Source organism: Phaethon aethereus (genome assembly GCF_964289735.1).
Source record: "Phaethon aethereus genome assembly, chromosome: 1".
Classification (NCBI taxonomy): Eukaryota; Metazoa; Chordata; class Aves; order Phaethontiformes; family Phaethontidae; genus Phaethon; species Phaethon aethereus.
Genome location: NC_138575.1, coordinates 128615222 through 128636774, shown reverse-complemented (window position 1 = coordinate 128636774; position 21553 = coordinate 128615222). Strand labels below are relative to the sequence as shown.

Below are 21553 nucleotides of genomic sequence, written 5' to 3'. Positions count from 1 at the left end.
TGATCATTAATCAAGGTGAAACAGTTATTCTACTAATCTAGAAGGTAAAGCAAAACAAAAGTCTTAAAAATAGAAAGTTTAAACCACTGAAAAAAGGGGTTCTTATAAAACTGCTTAGTACAGATACTAGGCAAAATGTTTCTCACTCTCTTTTTAATTTAAGCAAAGAGAAAGAATGTCAATATCTTCCTTACAATAAATCAGACTTTTTATTAGGAGGAGGAGGAGGAGGAAACAGAAGAAATCTTAAAATAGAGTCCTAAGCTCAGTTTAGAACTGAACTGAATGGAAATTTAACACTGAGAAGTTTTGCACAGGCAAGCCAAATCTTTTATGTCGAGCACTGCTAAATCTAGAAGGCAGGTAATTGCTTTCAAGCTGTATAATACCAAATTACTTTTATTGCTACTGAGCATCTAAAGTTAAAATTTTGCCTTTTTTTTTGCCTTGCACGTTCATTTCCACATTTTTCTGTGTTTTCAAGGCAAGTAACACTGATGCAGTTTTGCTGACAAAACACTTGCATTAATGAGCTGTTCTTTAAGATGACAGAGGAGCTTTTCATAACCCAACAGCAGCAGGATACAAGCCTCTCAGAAAGTTGTTACAGAAGCCACATAAGAAAAGGTATGAAACGGGATATCTTTCCTCAAGGCAACCTGGAGCTTACTATGCAATTCCTTCTTTCTCATGCGGTTTGTATTTCAACCATTGGCTTGCATACTCTTACGACACAATCAGCACAAGCAATAGAAAGAGAGAGAGATCTGCCTTATATACCAGAAAAATTATTAAACACTCTTTTTTTTTTCCCTCAATTGATTATCTTAACATCTAATCCAATAATTGTGTTTATGCGATAAAGTACTTAAGTAACAACTGCATGCATTGCACGTATTGCAGCCTGTCACCTCTCCTGTGTTCCTTGTTGAAATGATTCAATACAGAATAAAGATCATGAGGGTTTCAACTTGAAAAATTAATTTCTCATACCTTTTGTTTGATGATCATGTCGTTGATGTCATCAAGGTCACCTACTATCACTCTCTGAGATTTTATCTCGCGATCCAGTCGAGAAAGCCAGTCAGTGAGGTCTGCCCATGCCTTATTGAAGTCAGCCAAAGCTGGAACCTCCAAAAGCACAGAAGATGGCATTTCTGGTTTGAAGGTGGTGGTTTCCTTGGTTACCCTGGTTTGTGTATCCACAGCAACAGTTTCACCAGAAGTTACTGAAAGAAAAAAATGCTAAAATTACTGAATAAATGAACTATGATAAATGTTTATTTCAGTAACAATTTATGCAGTAGAAAGGGTAACAGAAATAAGCTCGTTTCTTGATGTTATGTCTTCTGGAAACATGAAAATTAAAAGTAAAAGAATATATTAGTTCATTTTTCCTCAGTGTTTCTATTATAGTGCATGTTTAACATTCATCATTCTCAGCATATTTAAATTTCATCCTTTAAAGACCAGTGGGATCTAGTAACACTAGCAAAGATCTCAGTGTAATAAGAACCCCTCACTCAAAGTCACTGAAATATTGCTATATATGAGTCATCTTCCAAAATCTACTAGTGTGGTCGGATCTGTTGCGGCTAGAGGCAGACTGAAAAAAAGTTGTTTGCAATATCCAGTGTATCACAACATGACCATGTATCTAGAAAAATGTTTCCTCCACAGTCTCTAGTTGCTCTATAGCTGTGAATTTGTCTCACCAATAATCTTCTCACTACTGTTACCACTAGGTATTTCCCATAGGCTCTGTGACCAATATGGGAGTTTACACAACAAGAAAGTCAGTTTTGGCCAATTCTTGTTTTTTCCTCCTCATAACTTGAAAATATGTGCTATTATTTTTATATTTGTAAAATTTTTACCTTCTATTTGGAGAAAATGGACACATCTTTTGAGTCCTTTCTTTGTCTATTAGCTGGGTTTTAAAGAATCTGTTCATTACTCATTGCTTGAATCGGGGAAGTACCCAGCACTGAAGCACAGTATCTTTCTCTGCAGTCAAAAATGATGAGCGGTGACACAGATAGCTACCACTGGACAGAGAGGCATGTAACATGAAATAATTCAGAATTTCAAGACTGATTTTTACTTCTCTATTTTTGTTCTTTATGAATAAATATTTATAAACTGTTGGGCTATTTTTGCCCTCCAGTTAATCATGCAAAAGCAATTCGTTACGCACAATATTATGGCAGATGAGGCTACACTGACTTGTATTTGGCTAGGGTTTTTTCTCATTTTTTTAAAAAGTCCAGCCAAACAAGAAAAATACTAAAATAGGGAAAACACAAGAACACATGGTATTGCTTCACTGAACTGCTAAACCATTAGAAAAGAGAGTCTAAATACCTACCCTGTAGAGTAGCTACAGAATGTCTATCCAAATCAACTGCCTAAACAACACAATAGTTAAACAAGGAAAGCTGAAATAAAACTGCGTGGAGTGTGCCCTACATTTTCTAATACTGAACTACAAAATATGGTTATTGAAAACCAAATATAAACTTCTAAAAGGCCAAGACGTTTGTTTACATTTTTCCCAGTCTCCTTACAGAGCAGAAAAAACCTGTTTCCTGCACTCTTCCTGTGGGGTAGCTTGTCTTCAATAGAAAAAACAAAACGAAACAGTACAAAACAGTGTCACCCGATGCACAGTAAGGTTTTCTTAGCTTTCCAGTCCTTCTGAGAGCCTGATAGTTTTCCCCACTGGCATTTCAGCAAAGTCTGTCTGAAGTCTGAAAACTCAAGTAGCAGGTGAGTGTTCAACAGTTTGGCCATAAAACAAGTTGAAACGTTAAAACAATCAGTAACATTAACTGATCTCACCAAGGAATTTAGCAGCTATTTTTTCACTAATGAGAAAGGTTTTGAGTTACTTCACTGGGGAATCAGTGACCCTCTTCAGCACTGCAGAAAGGGAAAAAGATGTGCACAAGCATCTAAATCACTCTCACTGTAAAAGAACCATATGATGCTGTCATTGTTAAAAATACTGTATGATTACAATTTATCAAATCAAATATCATATACATTCTTTATCTAGCCTGAATAAATGGCAATATTATGATACCAAAAGTGCAAATGATGATTTTTATTGACATACACTGCAATTAAATATACTTATCCAGGCATGCATATCATAGAATCAGAATCATTTAGGTTGGAAAAAACCTTTAAGTTCATAATATCCAACTGTTAACCTAGCACTGCCAAGTCCACCACTAAACCATGTCACTAAGCACCACATCTACACGTCTTTTAAATACCTCCAGGGCTGGTGACTCAACCACTTCCCTGGGCAGCCTGTTCCAATGCCTGACAACCTTTTCGGTGAAGAAATTTGTCCTAATATCCAACTTAAACTTCCCCTGGTGCAGGTTGAGGTCATTTCCTCTTGTCCTATTGCTTGTTACTTGGGAAAAGAGACCAACACCCACCTCACTACAACCCCCTTTCAGGTAGTTGTAGAGAGCGATAAGGTCTCCCCTCAGCCTCCTTTTCTCCAGGCTAAACAGCCCCAGTTCCTCATAAGACTTGTGCTCTAGACCCTTCACCAGCTTTGATGCCCTTCTTTGGACACTCTCCAGCACCTCAATGTCCTTCTTGTAGTTGAGGGGCCCAAAACTGAACATAGTATTCGAGGTGCAGCCTCACCAGTGCAGAGTACAGGGGCACGATCACTTCCCTACTCCTGCTGGCCACACTATCATTATTGCATTTCTGAAGTGCAATCCTTGTACTTCTTTCTGTACTTTATAATCACAAACCTGTGGATAATTATGAAGTAAATTGATTATTGCAAAAGGCAGTTCTAACACAGCAAGTTTTTAATTGAAATCACACAAACAGATGAGAAAACGAATATATCTTTTTCTGACATAGAGGTTTGTAAGGTTTTTTTGTAATATTACACTGATTGCTATAACAGAGCATCTTGTACAGCTAATGATTAACAGTTTTTCCTATCAAAAGCAAAACAGATAACTCTAAAGGATCTCTTTCCTTCACACTTTTATTTTGTTTTTTATATTTTTAGACACAGATGTGAATAATTAATAATAATAAACCGTACTCATCAGGTTTTATTTAATCTCTGTTGAAATTACTCAAGGTATTTTCTGCCCTATTTCATTTCTTTTTATCTAAATTTTGCAAACAAGGCAGAGATTAGCTCTACTCAGTACTGGTGAGGCCACATCTGGAGTACTGTGTCCAGGAGTAGTCTCCCCATTACAACAGCGATAGAGCTACTGGAGAGAGTCCAGTGAAAGGTCACAAAGATGATTAAGGGACTGAAGCATCTCTCATATGAAGAAAGCTTGAGAGAGCAGGTACTGTTTAGCCTAGAAAAGAGAAGACTCAGGGGGATCTCATCAAAGTCTATAAATATCTGAAGGGAAGGTGCAAAGAAGATGCAGCCAAGCTCTTTCCAGTGGTGCCCTGTGACAAGACAAGAGGTAATGGGCACAAAATGAAACACAGGAGGTTCCCTCTGAATATCAAGACATGCTTTTTGACTGTGAGGGTGACTCAGCCCTGGCACAGGTTGCCCAAAGAGGTTGTAGAGTCTCCATCTTCGGAGATACTCAAAAGCTGCCTGGACATGATCCTGAGCCACCTCCTCTAGGTCATCCTGCTTGAGCAGGGGCATTAGACCAAATGACCTCCAGAGGTCCCTTCCAAGCTCAACTGCTATGTGATAATGTTATTAGTCAGTCCCACATAATGACTCCTGACATAGGGCAGTTTTTAACCGTACTTTTTAGTTCTTATGTGCCACTTCGCCCATAGCTGTTCGCCTAAGATAACAGGAAGGGCATTCAGTGATCAGAAGGCAATGTACTAAACCTATCATTCACTAATGGACACAACTGGCTGAATTTATGGCTTTTATCAAGAGACTCGGGTCATTACCTAAAGCAACAAGTTCCAACTCATCGTTCAAAGTCTCAGTCTTTGGATTCATGCCCCTTTTACCCATCCCTCACTCCATGTTTTGGAGGAGATAGGAAACAGGTGTTTAAATAGTCAATGGTGCTTAGCACCCCAGTTTCTTCCTGTGCTGGCTGGAGAGCAGTACAACACTATTAGGTGCCGTACTTTCACGCTTTGGCAGTAGCAGCCATCGTCCCTCTCATCCCTCTCCTCAAAGTAGCAATACACCATAGCTTTCCTTTGGCTGTCAGCAGATGAAAGAGTGTTTGGCAATTACTGCTGCAGGGGAGAAGAAAAGGGGAGGAAAGATCAACTTCTTCCACAGCATGGCAGATCACAAATGGCTCCAAAAATGGATGAGGCCCAGAGTTGCCAACTTTGGGCCATCAAACAAAGGCAATGAGAAAGGAAACTACATAAGGTTCTTTTAAGGCAAGAGGAACTTACAATAGAATTACTTTTCATATACATACAAAATATTTCATTTGTAGATTCACTTGCTATTTTGTTCACTTGCTAATGTACATTGAAGCTAGAAAAGAATGTCAACATTAAAAAAAATGTGTTATTAATAGTTACTTAGTTTAACCGAGTTGGCACTTGGAGCTCACAAACTTCAGTGGTTTGAAATAACTCCCAGAAAATCGCTGAGAATACAAATTATTCATCATTTTATCTGTCTTCATTGCTCTGTCCAGAAAGTAAGGTGAATTCAAAAAGGGTCACAGAATAATCATTAGTATCCTCAGAAGTATACACCGTGTTTTTCTGCCAATATAGTAATTACAGTTTAATGGGAATGCCTTGGTTGTACTCTTTTAATGTTTACAATCAGAAGGCTATTGTTTTTTTCATCTTTGTTCAGCAGGGGGAGAAAATGGCAGAGAAGTCTTTGAGCATGTCTGTCTCCGATGAATGTCATTTAATCTCCTGAAGGACAAAAAAATGAGCAAACACCATGAATTAGAAACAAATAGTGAAAACAAAATATACCATAGTTTTCAATAGACTTCAAAATATTTTGTTTGTTTTTATTTTTTTTTGTTTAATGTTGTCCTTTAGAGCTTTCTACGTTTTATGTGTTTTTATGCCTTTTTCTCACTGAGCTGGATATTAAAAATCTGTCTGACACCTAGAGGAAATTATATACCAAAGACATAAATTGACAGAATTGTCTATATTCTCCCACCCCTGGATGGGAATTCAACTCCATAGATCAGTCACATTTTCCTGTAACAGTTCAAAAATTTCATCCCATTTCACCCTCTCCTTACATGAACTCCCTAATAATATAGGTCAAAGTGATTCAGAGAAAGGCTCATTTGCAGTGAGGTATTTCATATCACGGTCAAGACTCATGCAATTACTGAAGAACACCTTCAGGTGTTTCATTCCAGAACTTTACCAGAGCAGTTAAGTGTGAAAAGTAGGAGTAAGTGTGGACTTACAATCTTTACCAAGGGATGGACACTTAGGTCCACTTCCATCTGGCCTAAAGTTCATGTAAAGGCCTTGTATTTCCTCTGTGACTTCACAGATTCTTAGACAACAGGAAAACAGTTGCTTAGTTTGGCATTCATATAGGTTAACAGATGTTGTCTTATCTTAGAGGAAATGTTTATTCTCATCAGTATCTTAGGTAAATTGAAGAAAACCTTTCTAAACTGGGACTCTACAGAGCCTCCATAAGTAGACCCAGGGTGTTTGATAAGACTGCCTGGCATCTCTTAGCACTTCACATATTTTGGCCTGAGTTTACACTCAAGAGTTTGCCAATTAATATTGATTTATTTATTTTTCCTCTAGCAGTAGCTATTCCAGAAGAGGGTATTCCTTATCTTCTAATGTTCTTGGGTTTAGTGCTCTGGATTTTGGCTTAGGTTTTTTTATCCCTTTGATGTAGTCCTTTTGCATCATGAAAATTGAAATAATGCAGAGAGGAGGACTGTAATACACTAGCAGAAGTGCACTGTCCAGTATAGTATATTCTTTAAAAACTTCAATATGCGTTATCTGCCGCTGCTGAGGATGGTAATCTGTTCCAATTTGACTGAGCAGTTAAAACATTGGAGTTCTCAAATTATTTTAACAATTACCTTTAGAAAGTGGTTGCACAGTATGTTTCTCTTCTGACATTTCTCTCCCCTCAGAACAAAAATACCACTTGAAACAGCACATCTCTCCCTTATTTCTCTTTCTTTCATGCTTGCACAGATAAGACATGATTCATTCAACAGAAGCATAAAAATTATTGATTAATATTAATAGAAATCAACATTAACTACACAATATTGTAACAACAGATCTCATTCTGAAACAATTATCCAGAACTGCACTGACTGTTCCTGTGACTCAAAGGGGATAGTTTGTGGGGTTTGCTTTTGTTTGTGGGTTTTTGTTTCTTTTTTTTTTCCTCCAGGACAATTAATTTATAAATGCAAAACTATAATGAAGTTCTTTTTTTCAAATATCTGAGTAGTAAATTCTATCCTACTGCAACACATTAGAAATATGATTAAGGACTGAATCATTCAACTTTTTTAAAACTTCTTATCAGTTCACTCATATGATATGATAAACCTCAAAACCAAAAGGACAACTAGAATTTAAGACATTAAACACACAATCCTGTAGCTTTTAAGGTAGCTTCTCATGAGCACTTTCTGCTGTTTAACAAATGAGGAAACAATATAGAACAATAATAGCAGAAAAATAAAACACAAAAGTAAAATGTCTAACAAAAAGCTGAAAAACAATCTAAAAATACTCTGAACTAGGTGTGATTTTCAACTTGTTCTTGAACCTGGAAATACACTGGATGAAAGTCAAGAGTATATTGGTAATTTGTGCATCTTGAAAATAATATGTAATGTTAAACTTTAAGAATGAGAATAATAGGAATGTGTCATGAAATTGAAATTCAAATATTAAATGTAGAAATAAGTAAAGCGGTATGAAGTCAACTGTAGGAAAGCCCCTTTTTTGCCCCTTCTTTTATTCTGCTCATTTCCTTGTTGTGTTTCAAGACAGGGTCAAACTGACAACTCGGAACAAATCACGTTCCGTGTTTAGGTACTGAACAGGAACAGAATAGACAGGGAGAATGGCAACAGTCCCAAAAGCTTCAAACCCCCTCCAACACCTCCTTTCAAGCCAAAGTCCTTAAGCAGAATTGACTCAGTTCACAGGAACATTCCTAACCATCCTTCTGAACATTTTAAGTAGAGTTGAAGTTTTCATTATGTAAGGTAACTGTATCTACCAGGTCAAAGCTTTTTGACAAAGAAGAAATAACATAGTAACTGGATGCAGATTTTAATTCAATTTGCATGTCCAGCCTGGGAATTTAGTTCCATTGTTAGTAGTACCAATTAAGGCATATGCCAGCCTTAAATCCTTTATACAATGAATAACAGTAACACACATGTACTAAACTTCATTTCTGTTTTAGTCAAGGAAACACAGCTGAGTTTTACTCACTCTGAGGAAAATAGAGAAAGAATACCTGTACCCTGTGGCATATGCACAGACAACATCGCTCAAGAATTTGTTATTTTAATACAAGCAACATTGCCTTCTCTAGTAATAGACCCAATGGGCATTCCCTCTGTGAGCAAAGCAGCAGTTCACTGATTTGGATGTGGCACACCAGTCAGGTTTTGCTTTTTTCATGGGGAAACCTCAGTGTCATCTTAACAGCACTTCAGCCTTGTGAACTTGATTGGGAACAACTAGGGTCCACAGTAACACACAGGTGAAGATTGCCACCCAATAAAGTGAATTTTTTCCTTTCATTTTTTCCTTATGCTGTGTAATTGCAGTCGATTTTCTACAGGGTTTGAGCCTCCGTGCTCATATTCTTAAATTCCAAGCAGGCTTCCCTGAGAGAGATCTGGGAAGGCGCTTCTGAGAGTGATTTATTCCTTAGACTTGTCACAGTGATAAATGAATAGTCTAATCTTTCTCTGTCCTTCAAAGTTAAGGAAATAAAGTTAAAAGTACATTAAGTTCTCCCATGCAGTACGGCCGTTCCATGCTCACTGCCAGTAACACTTTTTGCAGAGAGGGCTACAGCTACCTGCCAGGTGTTCTGAGTCACAAGACTTCTAAAAGAAAAGTATTAGAATTCCAGTGGGCAACAGAGCTCTGATTAACTAAAATAAATAATATCAACTTATTAAAACAAACAAACAAACAAACAAACAAACACAACTTTGAAATTTGAAAGCAAGTATGGGTTTTATCTGGTGATCTGAGCTCAGAATAAAGTCTTTATGTTGATCAAAAAAATATTGTCAACAAAATTCCACCCATGGCTCTAAATGTGGAAAATATGTATCCTTAGAGCATTGTATCTCTAAGGTAACACTTTCTTAATATTTTAATCAGCTTTAAAGACAAAAATCCTGTTTCAAAGTGAATCTTTTTCTGTTTGAATAAAACATCAGTGTCAGATTGACCAAAATCTGATTGTCTTAGCCTTGAACACTTAGGAAAAACAATTCCTAGGAAAAATTATTTAGTAACTGTATCATGGATATTTCATAGATAATAATTTTTATAAAGTATAAATGGTTAACAGTTAGTGCTTGGTCTCATGAACACTTAGGGAACATTCACATTATGTGCTACTGTCATCAATTTAAAATACAAGTTAAGTGCCTAGACTTCCTTAACTTGTATTTTAAATTGATGACAATAGCACATAATGTAAATGTTCCCTGAATGCCTAGACTTCCTTTATATTGAAGAAGCTCTTAATGATTCCCAACAAGTCATTATCAATTATATATAATTTAGACTAATACAGATAAAAAAAAGCTGATAGTTTATGTGATTATTAGCTGAAGTTTAGATCTAAAATAGTCTGTGCAGTGGGGTGAAGAGAGGGACCAAAACTAAAGATCCCATAATTATTAGAGATTCAAAAGCAAGTAGAAAGTCAATGTTAAAAACTGTTAAGAGAAAAGAAAAAGATTTACAGGTGAGTGTGTACTGTTATATTTGAAAAATAACCAAAAAAGTTATGGATTCTAATATGTTACTATTATTAGATTAATAAATAGCATAATGACTTTGACTTTATAGTAGAAAGTTAAGTGTTGGCTTTCTCAGGTTTATCTTTATCATAGGAGAGCACTGGTAGAATTTTCTTGCTGTCCTCCTTTTCATATGTAGAAGCATGACTAAGTTGTTTATTGTACCATACATTTTTCCAAATTTCTCCAAACACAACAGTAAGATGCTTAGATATGTCTTACAGTCAGTGTAAAGAAAAGCTCTTGCTTTTACAAACACTGGATTGCAATGAAAATAAGAACTTACGTTACTGTCTGTCAGATAAATAGGTAGACTCTACCAAAGATTAAGAAATTCAATGATATAAATCATATAAGTAGGATTATGTGCATCATAATGTAAATAACTTTAAGGTGAAGTTAACTTAGTGCTGCATAGCACAAAGTTAAGATTACAACTTGTTGTTGAGAAGAGCTTCTGCAAATACTTTCTCTGTACGCAAAGTGGAATGTTAATGATTTATATGATGGGAATATTGCCATCATAGGAGGCACTTCAAGATAATTTCCATGTACAGAAATTAAGAGTTTTAAAAACTTAAAACTTCACAAACCGAAACACAGGAGGTTTCCTCTGAATATCAGGAAATGCTTTTTGACTGTAAGGGTCAACTGCACAGGCTGCCCCAAGAAGATGTGGAGTTTCCATCCTTGGAGATACTCAAAAGCCTCCTGGACATGATCCTGGGCCACCTCCTCCAGGTCACCCTGCCTGAGCAGGGGGGTTGGACCAGATGACCTCCAGAAGTCCCTTCCAACCTCCACCATTCTGTGGTCCTGTAAATCTATATTCTGAGTTCCAAACACTCTCTAAAATCCAAATTTTAAATAGTGTGAGGACAGATAATGCTTTTGGAATGAAGCAGCTAAGACTGAAGGCAATACATAGAAATAATCCTGGCACAGTGTATGTTAGCATTTAACTGACGTCTCCATGTGGTGCAAAAAGCTTTAAATCTGCAGTACCCTATCCTAGTTAGACTATGACTAGAGCAGGAGCAGGTGGTATAAAACCAGTTGAAGACTGCAATATATATCTGTAAACTAAAGTTGCAATAATAACTCTTGCTCTGCTTGGACCTATTGTTCTAGTCAAACCTTTCTGAAAAATAAACTGCTCCAAAGTTCAGTCTCCTTTTAGTAATATAGCGTTGTCATGGTATTCCCTGTGAACTTTTCCTTAGGCAAAGTTCAACATGATTGATGGGCCCACTAAAAATTGAAAAGCAAAAGGCTAGGGTATAAATGGATCACTTTTAGTGAGTGTAACAATTAAGCAGACACCGAAACTAAAGAAAAAGGTATCTATCTCAAGAACCTTTCATATACTAGCAACATGGTGGCTCTAGATTCAATTTATAGTGGTATAACTGTTTACAATACCAAGGCTAATTTAACTATCAACACATACTAAAAGAAGTTAGGTTAAAACAATATTCTGAAATTATATAGTGTCATCACTGGATAGTCATTACAATATTGAGATAATGTTTTAAAAATAGTCCAGATGGAGGGAGAGGGGGAACCAAACCACAAATCAAACAAAAACCAAAACCCGGTACATTCAATTTAATGATTAAGATTTAAAAATCTCCCTCTTCTGTAAATAAACTTTCTGGTTTGTGCAAACAATATATAAAACACGATTGTGTTTGTTACTTTCTGTTCAGTAGTTTAAAGGTTAGCTGAACAAATATCTGCAATATTGCTACCAATATTACTGCTACAGCAAAAGTAATCATTTTTTGATACCGTTAGCATATTTGTTACAAATGTAGAAGTTGATTCAAGGGCTGAGATGCTGGCACGATATAAACTGAAAGTATATTAGGGCTAATATTTCTTATTTATTTTAACAAAAGGAAAAATAATCAGAAATGTTTGTGTTTGGTTTCCCTCCTACCTCCCAAACAATATTGTCTTATTTTTTAATTGTCATATGAAGTGCCAGGAAACACACAGTTGAGAGAAACAATTTCTTTCTGGCTTGCCTGTGCTCTGTATCCCTTCTTGAAGTAGGGAATTCAGACTGTTTCAATTAAAATTAATAAGTAATATCTAAAAATTATTATTTCTTATTATGGATGTGACTCAAATACTCTTCTGCTAGTTTTATTTTCTCATTTGGCATAATATTCCATGTGGAATGTTTCACAGGTCTGCCCAGAGAGATTACAGAACCTCAGACTGCATATACTGGTTTGCATAAAATAAGGTGAAGTCATACTGTATGTTAAATGATTTGTATATTTATTGTATGGATTATCACAGGGAAATTTTGGACAAAACTCTTATTTTCTTCATGAGGTAAATACAAGCTTTTGCCTAAATTGTTATATACATTCATTCATGGTGGCCTGTTACAAATACTTTAGTTTCTGATAGAGAGTTTTACATCTGACAACGAAGAAAAGAATTGAGACCATTCAATGCATATTAGTTTTCATATTTCAGGATGATATATGACCCTTTTCTTAATCAATCATGAAATAAAGTTTTCTCTTTTTTTTTTTTATAAACATAAACATTTTAACCTTTTTTATGAGAACTTTGAATGGAAACCTTAAGAAGCCATTACATCAAAGGAGTCAGTCTTTTGGGGAACAGAAATACTACAAACTTTGTATTGCAGTAACAATTTGAATCCAAAAGAAATCCATGATACTAACAGCCAATTTAAAACTAATTTGTCTGTAAAACAGTAATAATCTGCACATGCATAACTACAGTCAATGGAGCTACTATTTTCTATAGGACAACTACTTATGTGTTTGGTTTTTTAAAGATAAAATTACCTGGTTGTCTTTTAGAATTTTTGAACTAAAGGAAGTGTTGAAGAGAATGTTCCATCCTGTTTTGGGATATCTTGTAGTAGACGGAATCAACACAAGGAGTCTCTTTGGTAATATTAAGATGATGTCAATAAGCAATTTTATTTTTGGAAGTGTCTAATAAAATTACTTTTGCTTTTTTTAAATTAATATTTTAATAATGAAATAAAATTTCCTATTTGTATTTATTCCGTCTGTCTCCCACCAGGTGTTTTCAGGAACTGATTCCTGCATCCCTAATTAAAGTTTTCACATATCTATAAACACACACAGTCATTTCTGGTCAGTCTGAAGAGTTTCAGTTCAAGGAGTCAAACTTTTTTTTTTTAAGAACAACCTTTTTCCTGTTGTTGTTTTTTAAATGCAGTATTATTTGTACCCCTACAGAAAGCATTTTTTTTTTTACCAAAGATAGGAGTTTTTTTGAGTAAACAGTTGTTACAAAAAGGTTTCATGAAAATGAATGTTTTGTACTACAGCAGTTGTGGTGTTCCATCAAATTTTGTCACGTACTTGCCTTACAAAAAACGTTGTGACAACATCTGTCACAAATGATGCAAGCACCTCTCAGTATTCCTTTTGTCAGTAAAAGTAACGAGTTCCTTGATTTAGTATGCCGCTTTCAATTGGATGTCAATCTATATTACAATTTACATTTCCAGTGTACCACTATTGGCATGTAACAGAATTTTGGCAGCTATTTCTTTGATACAAGGAAAAACACATATTGCCAGCAGCTCCAACTGTAAAAACAGCCTCATGAAAATCACCTCTTCTAATTTTGTAAGATCTGCAAATTGCTTTAACAGGCATAAATTGCTATCCTAGCCAAGGGCAACTCTGAAGAAAAAAAGTGTAAAAAATTGTACACAAATACAGAGTGATCTCTTAAGAATACTCAAACAACTAGTGGAATTTTAGGTACAGTGTAGTTTAAAAAAACAAACCAAAACAGAACAAGTTTGAAGAAGCTTTGAAATAATCAGAGTTCTTATTCTTAAAGAGAAAAATTCTGCAGAATTAAAACCAGTTGTTCAAAGGTAAAGAAGGTAGCATCAACACTGACACTTTGTTTTTGATGAATTAATTCCTCAAACCACTGCGAGCACCTTCTGTTCTTTCATCAGAAATGTTAAAATATCTTGCCTCATACTACTTTGTGAAACACTTGTCAAGCATTCTCATGAAAACACATATAATGCTTAGTTTTCAGGTCAAACTAACCTCCATTGCTCTTCCAGCTATTTTAGTTTGACCTCAGGAAAAATTTTCTTCAGGAACGGATCTATTGTTGAAGGAAATATCAGTAATGCACACCTCTACCTGCATATCTCTATCACTACGTTCCCTGCTACACCACACTGATACAAGCACAGACAGCAGTCTGATATTTCAGTGACAAGCTTCATATAAACAGCAAGAGTAAAGAGTTTTCTAGCTGGAGTAGGAGAGAAGGTTTTAATTTGACATCTTTTCTTCATTTTAGCCTTTTATAGTTTAAGAAACGAGTTTGTCTTCCATCTTCTCATGCCCTCTGACTAGAACAGAAATGTTAGAAGCAATTCTGAGTGTTGTTTCTGGTTCTCTGTGGCCTCCACTCTGCTCATGATCTGTGATCACACTTGCTCACACTCTTTGGTTGGCTGTTCCTCTGTAGAGCAGACCTAACTCTGTGGCAGCTCCAGTCACCACAGAAATATTAAGAAGGATGTCAAAGAGCCATTGCATTTCTCGGTAGGGTATGATGAAGGTGGCACTGAGCACTGCTCCTTTCAGGAGAAGCCAGCTTGCTTTGCTCTTTTAGAAAGACAGATCAACAAAAACCAGCACACAGGTCAAGATGACTGTGTGCAGAAAGACTTATCATGTTTCTATTAGTCTAGCAAATTAAAATGATTCTCACATAATGTAGTTGCCAATAGACCTAATTACTATATAAAAGGAAACAGAAAAGAGTACTGATATTTGCAAGCCCGTGCTATCTGGATAGTCAGATATTATAGTAATTCAGGTTATTGTAACAAAAAGAAGGGAGACAGAATAGGTTTAAAACATGAAACACAATGTGTGATGTAAAGCTAGCAGCTGAGGTAGAAAAACTGAAAAGGAGCATAAACTACTGTTTTGTTATGGATATTTTTTTGCTAGGAACTCTAATGAGAATCCCTTTTTCCATATCTTCCAGAATTAATTAATTAAAATCCTTGCTTTTGTCTATCTGTGTTTTAACAATTATGCAGTTGTGTTGTTGCCGCATTTCTTGACAATTACTAATGTCAGATTCTGTAGTGTGTGCTGAATATAGTTCCAGAGAAAAATAAACATTAATTTAATTCCTTCCTGAGCCATGTTACATGACCCATGTAGAAAAGACTGACTGTAACTATAACTTAGTTCTGTGGTCTCATCTGGTATAGGTTATCAATGATAGTCTGATGAATTGTACAGTATGCTATCATTTACATTTCATGTGATTTAATCAAAATGAATCCTGTCTATGCTGCTGCTACTAACTATTGATCAAGAAATTAAATGAAAGAAAACAACCTGCAAACCCTACTCCTCAGAAGAAAATATCAGATCGTATTTTAAAAATGGAGTAAGTGAATGCAGCCCTTTGAAAGGCTGATGATAGCATTAATCTTACTTACCTCATAAATCTTGACAGCTGCACTTTCAACAACTTGTTACAGAACAGAAAAAGTAGACCTAGATTCCATATTGTCTTCAATAACAGCAAAGCAGCCAACTCCTGTTTTCACTTTCCGATTTACATTTCTTCTTAGGTACAATAAAAATTCTTAGTAAGCCGGAGTGAGTTTATTTAACCAACTGAGCCCTGAAAAATTAAACTAAAAGTCCGGATTTCCTTTGTAAACTGCACTGTCACACCTGTTTATTACAGATACTTTCAAAGAGTAACCTACTATGAGACTCCTGAAATGGGATGTTAAAAAGTTGTAACCTTCTTTCTTTTGATTTAAATTGGGCTTTTGTGGCTTAGGTATATTTTGCATGTATTTTTCACCTGTCATATAATCCAAAAACAAATCCTCACATCAAGATATGCTCTAAAGATCAGGATAGAAACTCAGAAAATCATAGAGATTTGCGTTTATACACTCACTTACTATGTTTTTATTCATGCGGCTCTGAAGGCATAATGTCAGCTTTTTATCTAGACTCTTTTCATTACTTCTCCCTGTTGGTGTTGCAGCACATGCTGTGAATGACCTCCAGAGATTCCTGATGCTATATGCAGAGAGAAAATTGAATCTGAAAGCTTTATTAGACAAGTTTGTCTTCAGTTTATGTCTGATGTCAGCTGTATTGAAAAATAGAACTGTTTGTGAAACTGGGTCCTGACCTTGAAAAATCTCCAATCAAATGGTAACAGGTTCAGTTTTGTGCCATATTGCTATTTGTTAGATGTGACACATGTGTTAGAAAGCAAAAAAACTTCTTAATGAAAATCAGATGGGATAATCAGGCAACTACTTTCCTGAACACAATGGGGAAACTAGATGTATGGCAATATACACTTAATAGGGCCAACTCAGGTTGGCATTTGTGAATCTTTTTACTACAGAAACCTGTAAAGTAAAATGACTCAAAACCAAGAAAATTAAAATTATTTATATGAAACATTATTTATTTCTTCATTCAAAAGCAATTAAAAGAAAAGATAATGACAACAATCCATTTCTTTACTATTCCACTTTATATGAGAGTGAGCAACCTTTGTTAGGCCAGCTGCCTTAAGGAAGAGCCTACTCTTCTTGCTTTCCTCTCAAGATTCAAGATTCAAGAACTCAAGGTATTCTCTATGATACTTCCCTATTACATTGTTCCCTGTTCATTTTCTCTCTCACATTTTGTCTGAGTAAAACTTTTCATAGAGTTAAACTGATTATAACTAACATTAAAAATAGACATTTCCTTTAGTACCAGAAACTATACAATTCTGGACATGGCCATTATTGGAAATAATATTTCTCTTTACAACTCTTGCTAGAGGTCTTTTTTATTGCTGTCCTAAAACTAACGTTAACTAAAATGGACTACTGGCAGTAGTGTTGCCTTCTAATTCAGTGTAGAACTATTTGTCATAACAGATGCACACTGTGGATTTTTATCTGCTCAACTCTGTGGAGAATGCTTCTGCAAAATTAAATATCTACCATGTCCCTCACACAAGTTTTTAATAGCCAAGAGCACAGTTCTTTAAAATGGTGAATGTTATGTGCAATATATTTTTAAATATCAACAACACATGTTTGTGTTAGTATTGAAAACACTGTGGACGCACACATTCCTAGATTGTTCAGTCTTCCCCAAGGAATTATTTTGAGTATTCTTGATCTCAATTATACTATGCCAGCTGCTATAAACAATACAGATACTCTAATATCTGATTTGTACATTTGGTTTTAATTTATCCCCTGAATACATGTATTGTTATCTTTTCAGGTGCACATAATGAAATGCACAAGGATTTTTAAGACTAACATTTGGAAATTCTGAGAAACACAGTTCTGAACTACAGCATATGTGTTCACTCAAGCACCATGCATAATATATAAACAATGACTGCTTCAGAGCACATTAGCTGCGAAATACTACAAAAAAACCAAATAGTATCTAGTGTGCTTTTTTGCGTAAAACCAGCTGTTGTAATTTTGTTTCTTACATTTTTGTTACTGTCTCTTGAATATCTCTTAAAAACAAAGGTTGGTTTGTTTTTAAAGAGGCAATGGGACGTTACATGATCCAGCTCTGAAATCCATGGAATTAATATATTTCAACAGTTATTGTTTCAAAAACAAAGTATCCTTCATCCCCACTGAAAATATTAAACCAAATATCATATCAGACATTTAACAGGTCAGTCTTCATAATGCGTGATACTGCTATGCCCAATTTGTACATCTATCTTAGAATGAGCCAATATAGAATAATAGATCACTCAACTATGTATTTAATATGAAAATAAAAGAAAACTTGAGATGCATGAAATACAGACTTTAGTACTACAGAAACACTTTCAGCTTCTGAGGTCACTGGCTTTTAGTTTTAAACCTTATTTTGTTTCATCAAGGTTTGTATTTCCACATAGTTTGCTGCTAATTTTCCTCAAAAACCTACAGGCTCAGGAGTTGTATATTTTTAGTAGCACCAGCACATGTTTTTTATGTTATATTACATTCCAAGCAGTGCATATGAATTTCATTCGTATTAAGCCCCAGCGATGCATATACTCAGAGAGTAACATTAGTGATTTTTTTTTTCAAAAATTGTTTTGTAAGATCTTATAAGCCTAGAACAAAGCAGCATGCCTAGTCCAGGTGGGGACTTGTTTCATGGAGAAATAAGAGGCAAACTAAACTTTCCCAAACAGGAGACATACCTTAGGACGCACTCCTTCACCTAAAATATCAAAGGACAAGCAAATAAAATCCCATTGCCACTAGTTTTCCCAGATTCACAAATATCGTTCTTTCAGTTCAAACCCCAAAATTCAAGGTATTATAAACTCTGGAGATAACTGCTGTGAACCTTCTTTCTATGCCCCAGCTGAATATACGGGCTAATCAGCGACGAGTTCTGTTTTGGTTAAATCAGCTGGTGAAGTTCCTGCAGCTCACAATCCTCATGTTACAACTTGCTTCTAACGGACTCGGCTTGATACACCACTCCTCTCCCCTTCTCCCTTACTCATTATAAATCCTGAAAAGCTTTCTTCCCCTGTGTGTGGAAGCCCAGTCTGTGGCTCCGTTCCTGCACTCCCTGACTCCTGCTCCCAAAGCAAATTATACTGAAAGCACAGAACCGCTTTGATTGTGTGCGTTCCAAGAAAGATAGCAAAAGCTGATGGCTAGTGTCATGAGTTCTGGTGATACAGTATTAGCTTTCTTCAAATTCTCTGTGTTAAATATACAATAACTAACAATGCATTTAAAACTTTCTGCCAAATGCATCTTTAACTCTGCTACAATTTGTAAAAAAAAATAATTCCTTTTTTCTTTATATTTTTTTAGACCTGTTACAAAAAATGTTCCAAAATAAGACTGATAGCTTGTAATGTTTAAAAAGACAAATTCTACTTAATTTTGGAAGCAATTTCACCATTGTAATTGACACTAATTCTCACTTTACTCTTGTCTTCATTTCACAGTCATATGTTTTTCTGTTCCATTTGACAGACATTTCATACAAAAAGATAGAAATGTGTAAAAATTCAGGGGAAAAAATGAAATTGATTGTACACAAAGTACCGTGCACTAAATAAGTTAAACAAACTGCAAGAGTACCAATATAACTTAGTGCTCTCAGTTTTATTAGCTGTACATGCAAAATGTAAAATTAGTTGACAAAGTATATTCAACTGTATTCATTTGCAGTTACTTTTAAAGTTTCACTAACTTCAAGTATAGCACGATTGAAAAGAAATGCATATAATTTCTAAGAAATTGTATTTTCAAGTATTGCTTTAAATGAAAGTGGACAAAATTTTCCCCTATCGTCTTACTTGAATGAAGACAATTAATGGAAAATGTCTTTCTTGGGACCAAAGGCAGGAATGCCTCCCATCCCACAGTGTATTCACATGGGTTTACAAAGCACCATATAAATTTAGCTAACTTATTAAGTAAATACAGCTCTTCAGTACAAAAGAAGTCATATGAATGCTAGTGATACTATTAAAATCTCTCCCTCTTGTAAAAGCACATTCCAAAACTGCATTTCGCTCTGCTTAAAATGTTTTCAAACTGCTGGCTAAGCTATGCATAAAGATATTTGGATAGAGACATTCACATAATTTCATGTTATCATGTCAAGTACAGATAGCAAGTGTGATTTCCTTCCTGAATCATCTTGTCTTCGAAGTCAATCTTTGCTAAGGTTTTAGACATACCCTTCAGCTAAGTACATCTACTAAGCTGGAAAAGTAGTTCTTGTTCATTATGCCCAAGGGCACACTGCATGGGTGGGATAATAAGGACTATTTTTTAGTGCTTCTTCTGCCAAAGAAACCATAATACACAGACCTAGAAATAATTATAAACAGGGTCCTTTACCTCTGTAACAGCCACCAGATGGTGTATTTAGTAAGACCCTCTGGCTGAGTTCTTGGAGCCAGACTAGACCAAATGATACCTGACAGGGCAGTAGAGGTTAGCCAATTACTTCTTCATTCCCTGGTTTCAAACACAGATGCCAACATTATTAAATTCTGATGTCCACAAAAGTCCCTATAGAATCAGGAAGTGAATAATTATCAGCAGGAAATACTGTCATTGATTCACAGAGTCCTTACAAAATACTTGTGTCCATCTTTCTTTAAAAATTACCTTTAATGAGGTGGTTTAGATCTTGGGAGGTTTGGTTAAAGCTAGTTCTCCCATAGCCAGTCTGAGTCTCTGTGCACATCAATACATGGTTCATGAGAATCAGCAGCACAGAGCAAGTCCGTAAAAATGTCTATAACGTAAATGGTTAAAATAACTACAGAACTTATAGCATAGCATAACAAAACCCATGATATAGTTTTGGGATTTTTTTTAATAAATACAAAAATAATTTAGTAACACATACCACTTTCTATCTTTGCAGAAACCTGCAGTCTCAGCCTGAAGAAGAGCAGGCTCAGGGGGTTCATATCCATGTATATAAATATCTGATTGGTGGAGTAAAAGAGAGAGCGCCAGGCTCCTTCAGTGATGCCCAGCGACAGGATAAGAGGGACCATGTAAAAATTGAAATTCTAGAAATTCTATTTAAAGAGAAGAAGAAAATTTTTTACTGTGAGAGTGGTTCAACACTGGAACAAGTTGCCCGGAGAGGTTATGGAGATATTCAAAACCTGAGTGGACATGACCCTGAGAAACCTGCACTAATTGACTGTGCTTTGAGCAAGAGGAATAGATGTCTCCCCTGGACCCTTCTGAAATCTACAGTTCTATGGTGATACATCTATAATGATGCGATAGCAGTAAACTGACTCAAAGAAAGATTATGAATTAGTGTTACAAGCACAGGTTCAAATTTTAAGTGCTCTTGGCAATAGAAAGGAAATCAATCTTACTTCCTGCCTAAACCTTATAGAACACCAGTGCCTGCATTTTCTGCATGTATAAATCCATCTGCTGCGTCTCAGAAATGTTAGTAGTCAGAGCCTACCTCTTCAGACTTAAGGTAAATGAGTAATTTTGCAATTCTTCAGCTAAAGATGAGTTAATACAGGAATCTATTGCACTGCTCCTCTGTGTTCCCTCTTGTTCCGTTACTACCATTTCCTTTGTAACAGCAAAGGCACAACTCACCAACACTCTCTCCCCCTGGAATCTGACATAACCTGCTGACATGCAAAACTGACACAGCAAGTTTAGTGACCCAGCACAGCAAAAAAAGGTTACGCAGCTCCTCCAGTTCCCCCATGTCATTACATGAATTTCTATAGCATGTCTTAGAATAAAATCCTGTAAAACAAGGGTACTGCTGTACTACATGTTTTAAAAAATACTAGTGCTATTTAGCTCTTTTTAGAAAATTGAAATAATTGCCACTGGAACCACAGCAGTTCTAAATGACTAAAACTAAATGACAGTTCCTATTTAGTAAGATTCAACATGTCATAAGCAAGACATTTCCTTTGCTTGAATTGATATATGCTATTCTGACAAAAGTTGGATT

At 35.7% G+C, this 21553-nt stretch overlaps 1 protein-coding gene across 4 annotated transcripts in view; it reads right to left on the bottom strand.

The window, feature by feature from the left end:
- The window catches only part of DMD (dystrophin), a gene marked incomplete at both ends in the record, with an annotated part of 1339794 nt that overhangs the window by 354613 nt on the left and 963628 nt on the right, over positions 1-21553 (bottom strand). For all 4 annotated transcript variants that reach the window (XM_082008889.1, XM_082008891.1, XM_082008888.1 and 1 more), the window contains one exon: positions 994-1229. In XM_082008889.1, coding sequence (XP_081865015.1) covers positions 994-1229 — 236 coding nt within the window. The remainder of the gene's footprint in view (positions 1-993; positions 1230-21553) is intronic.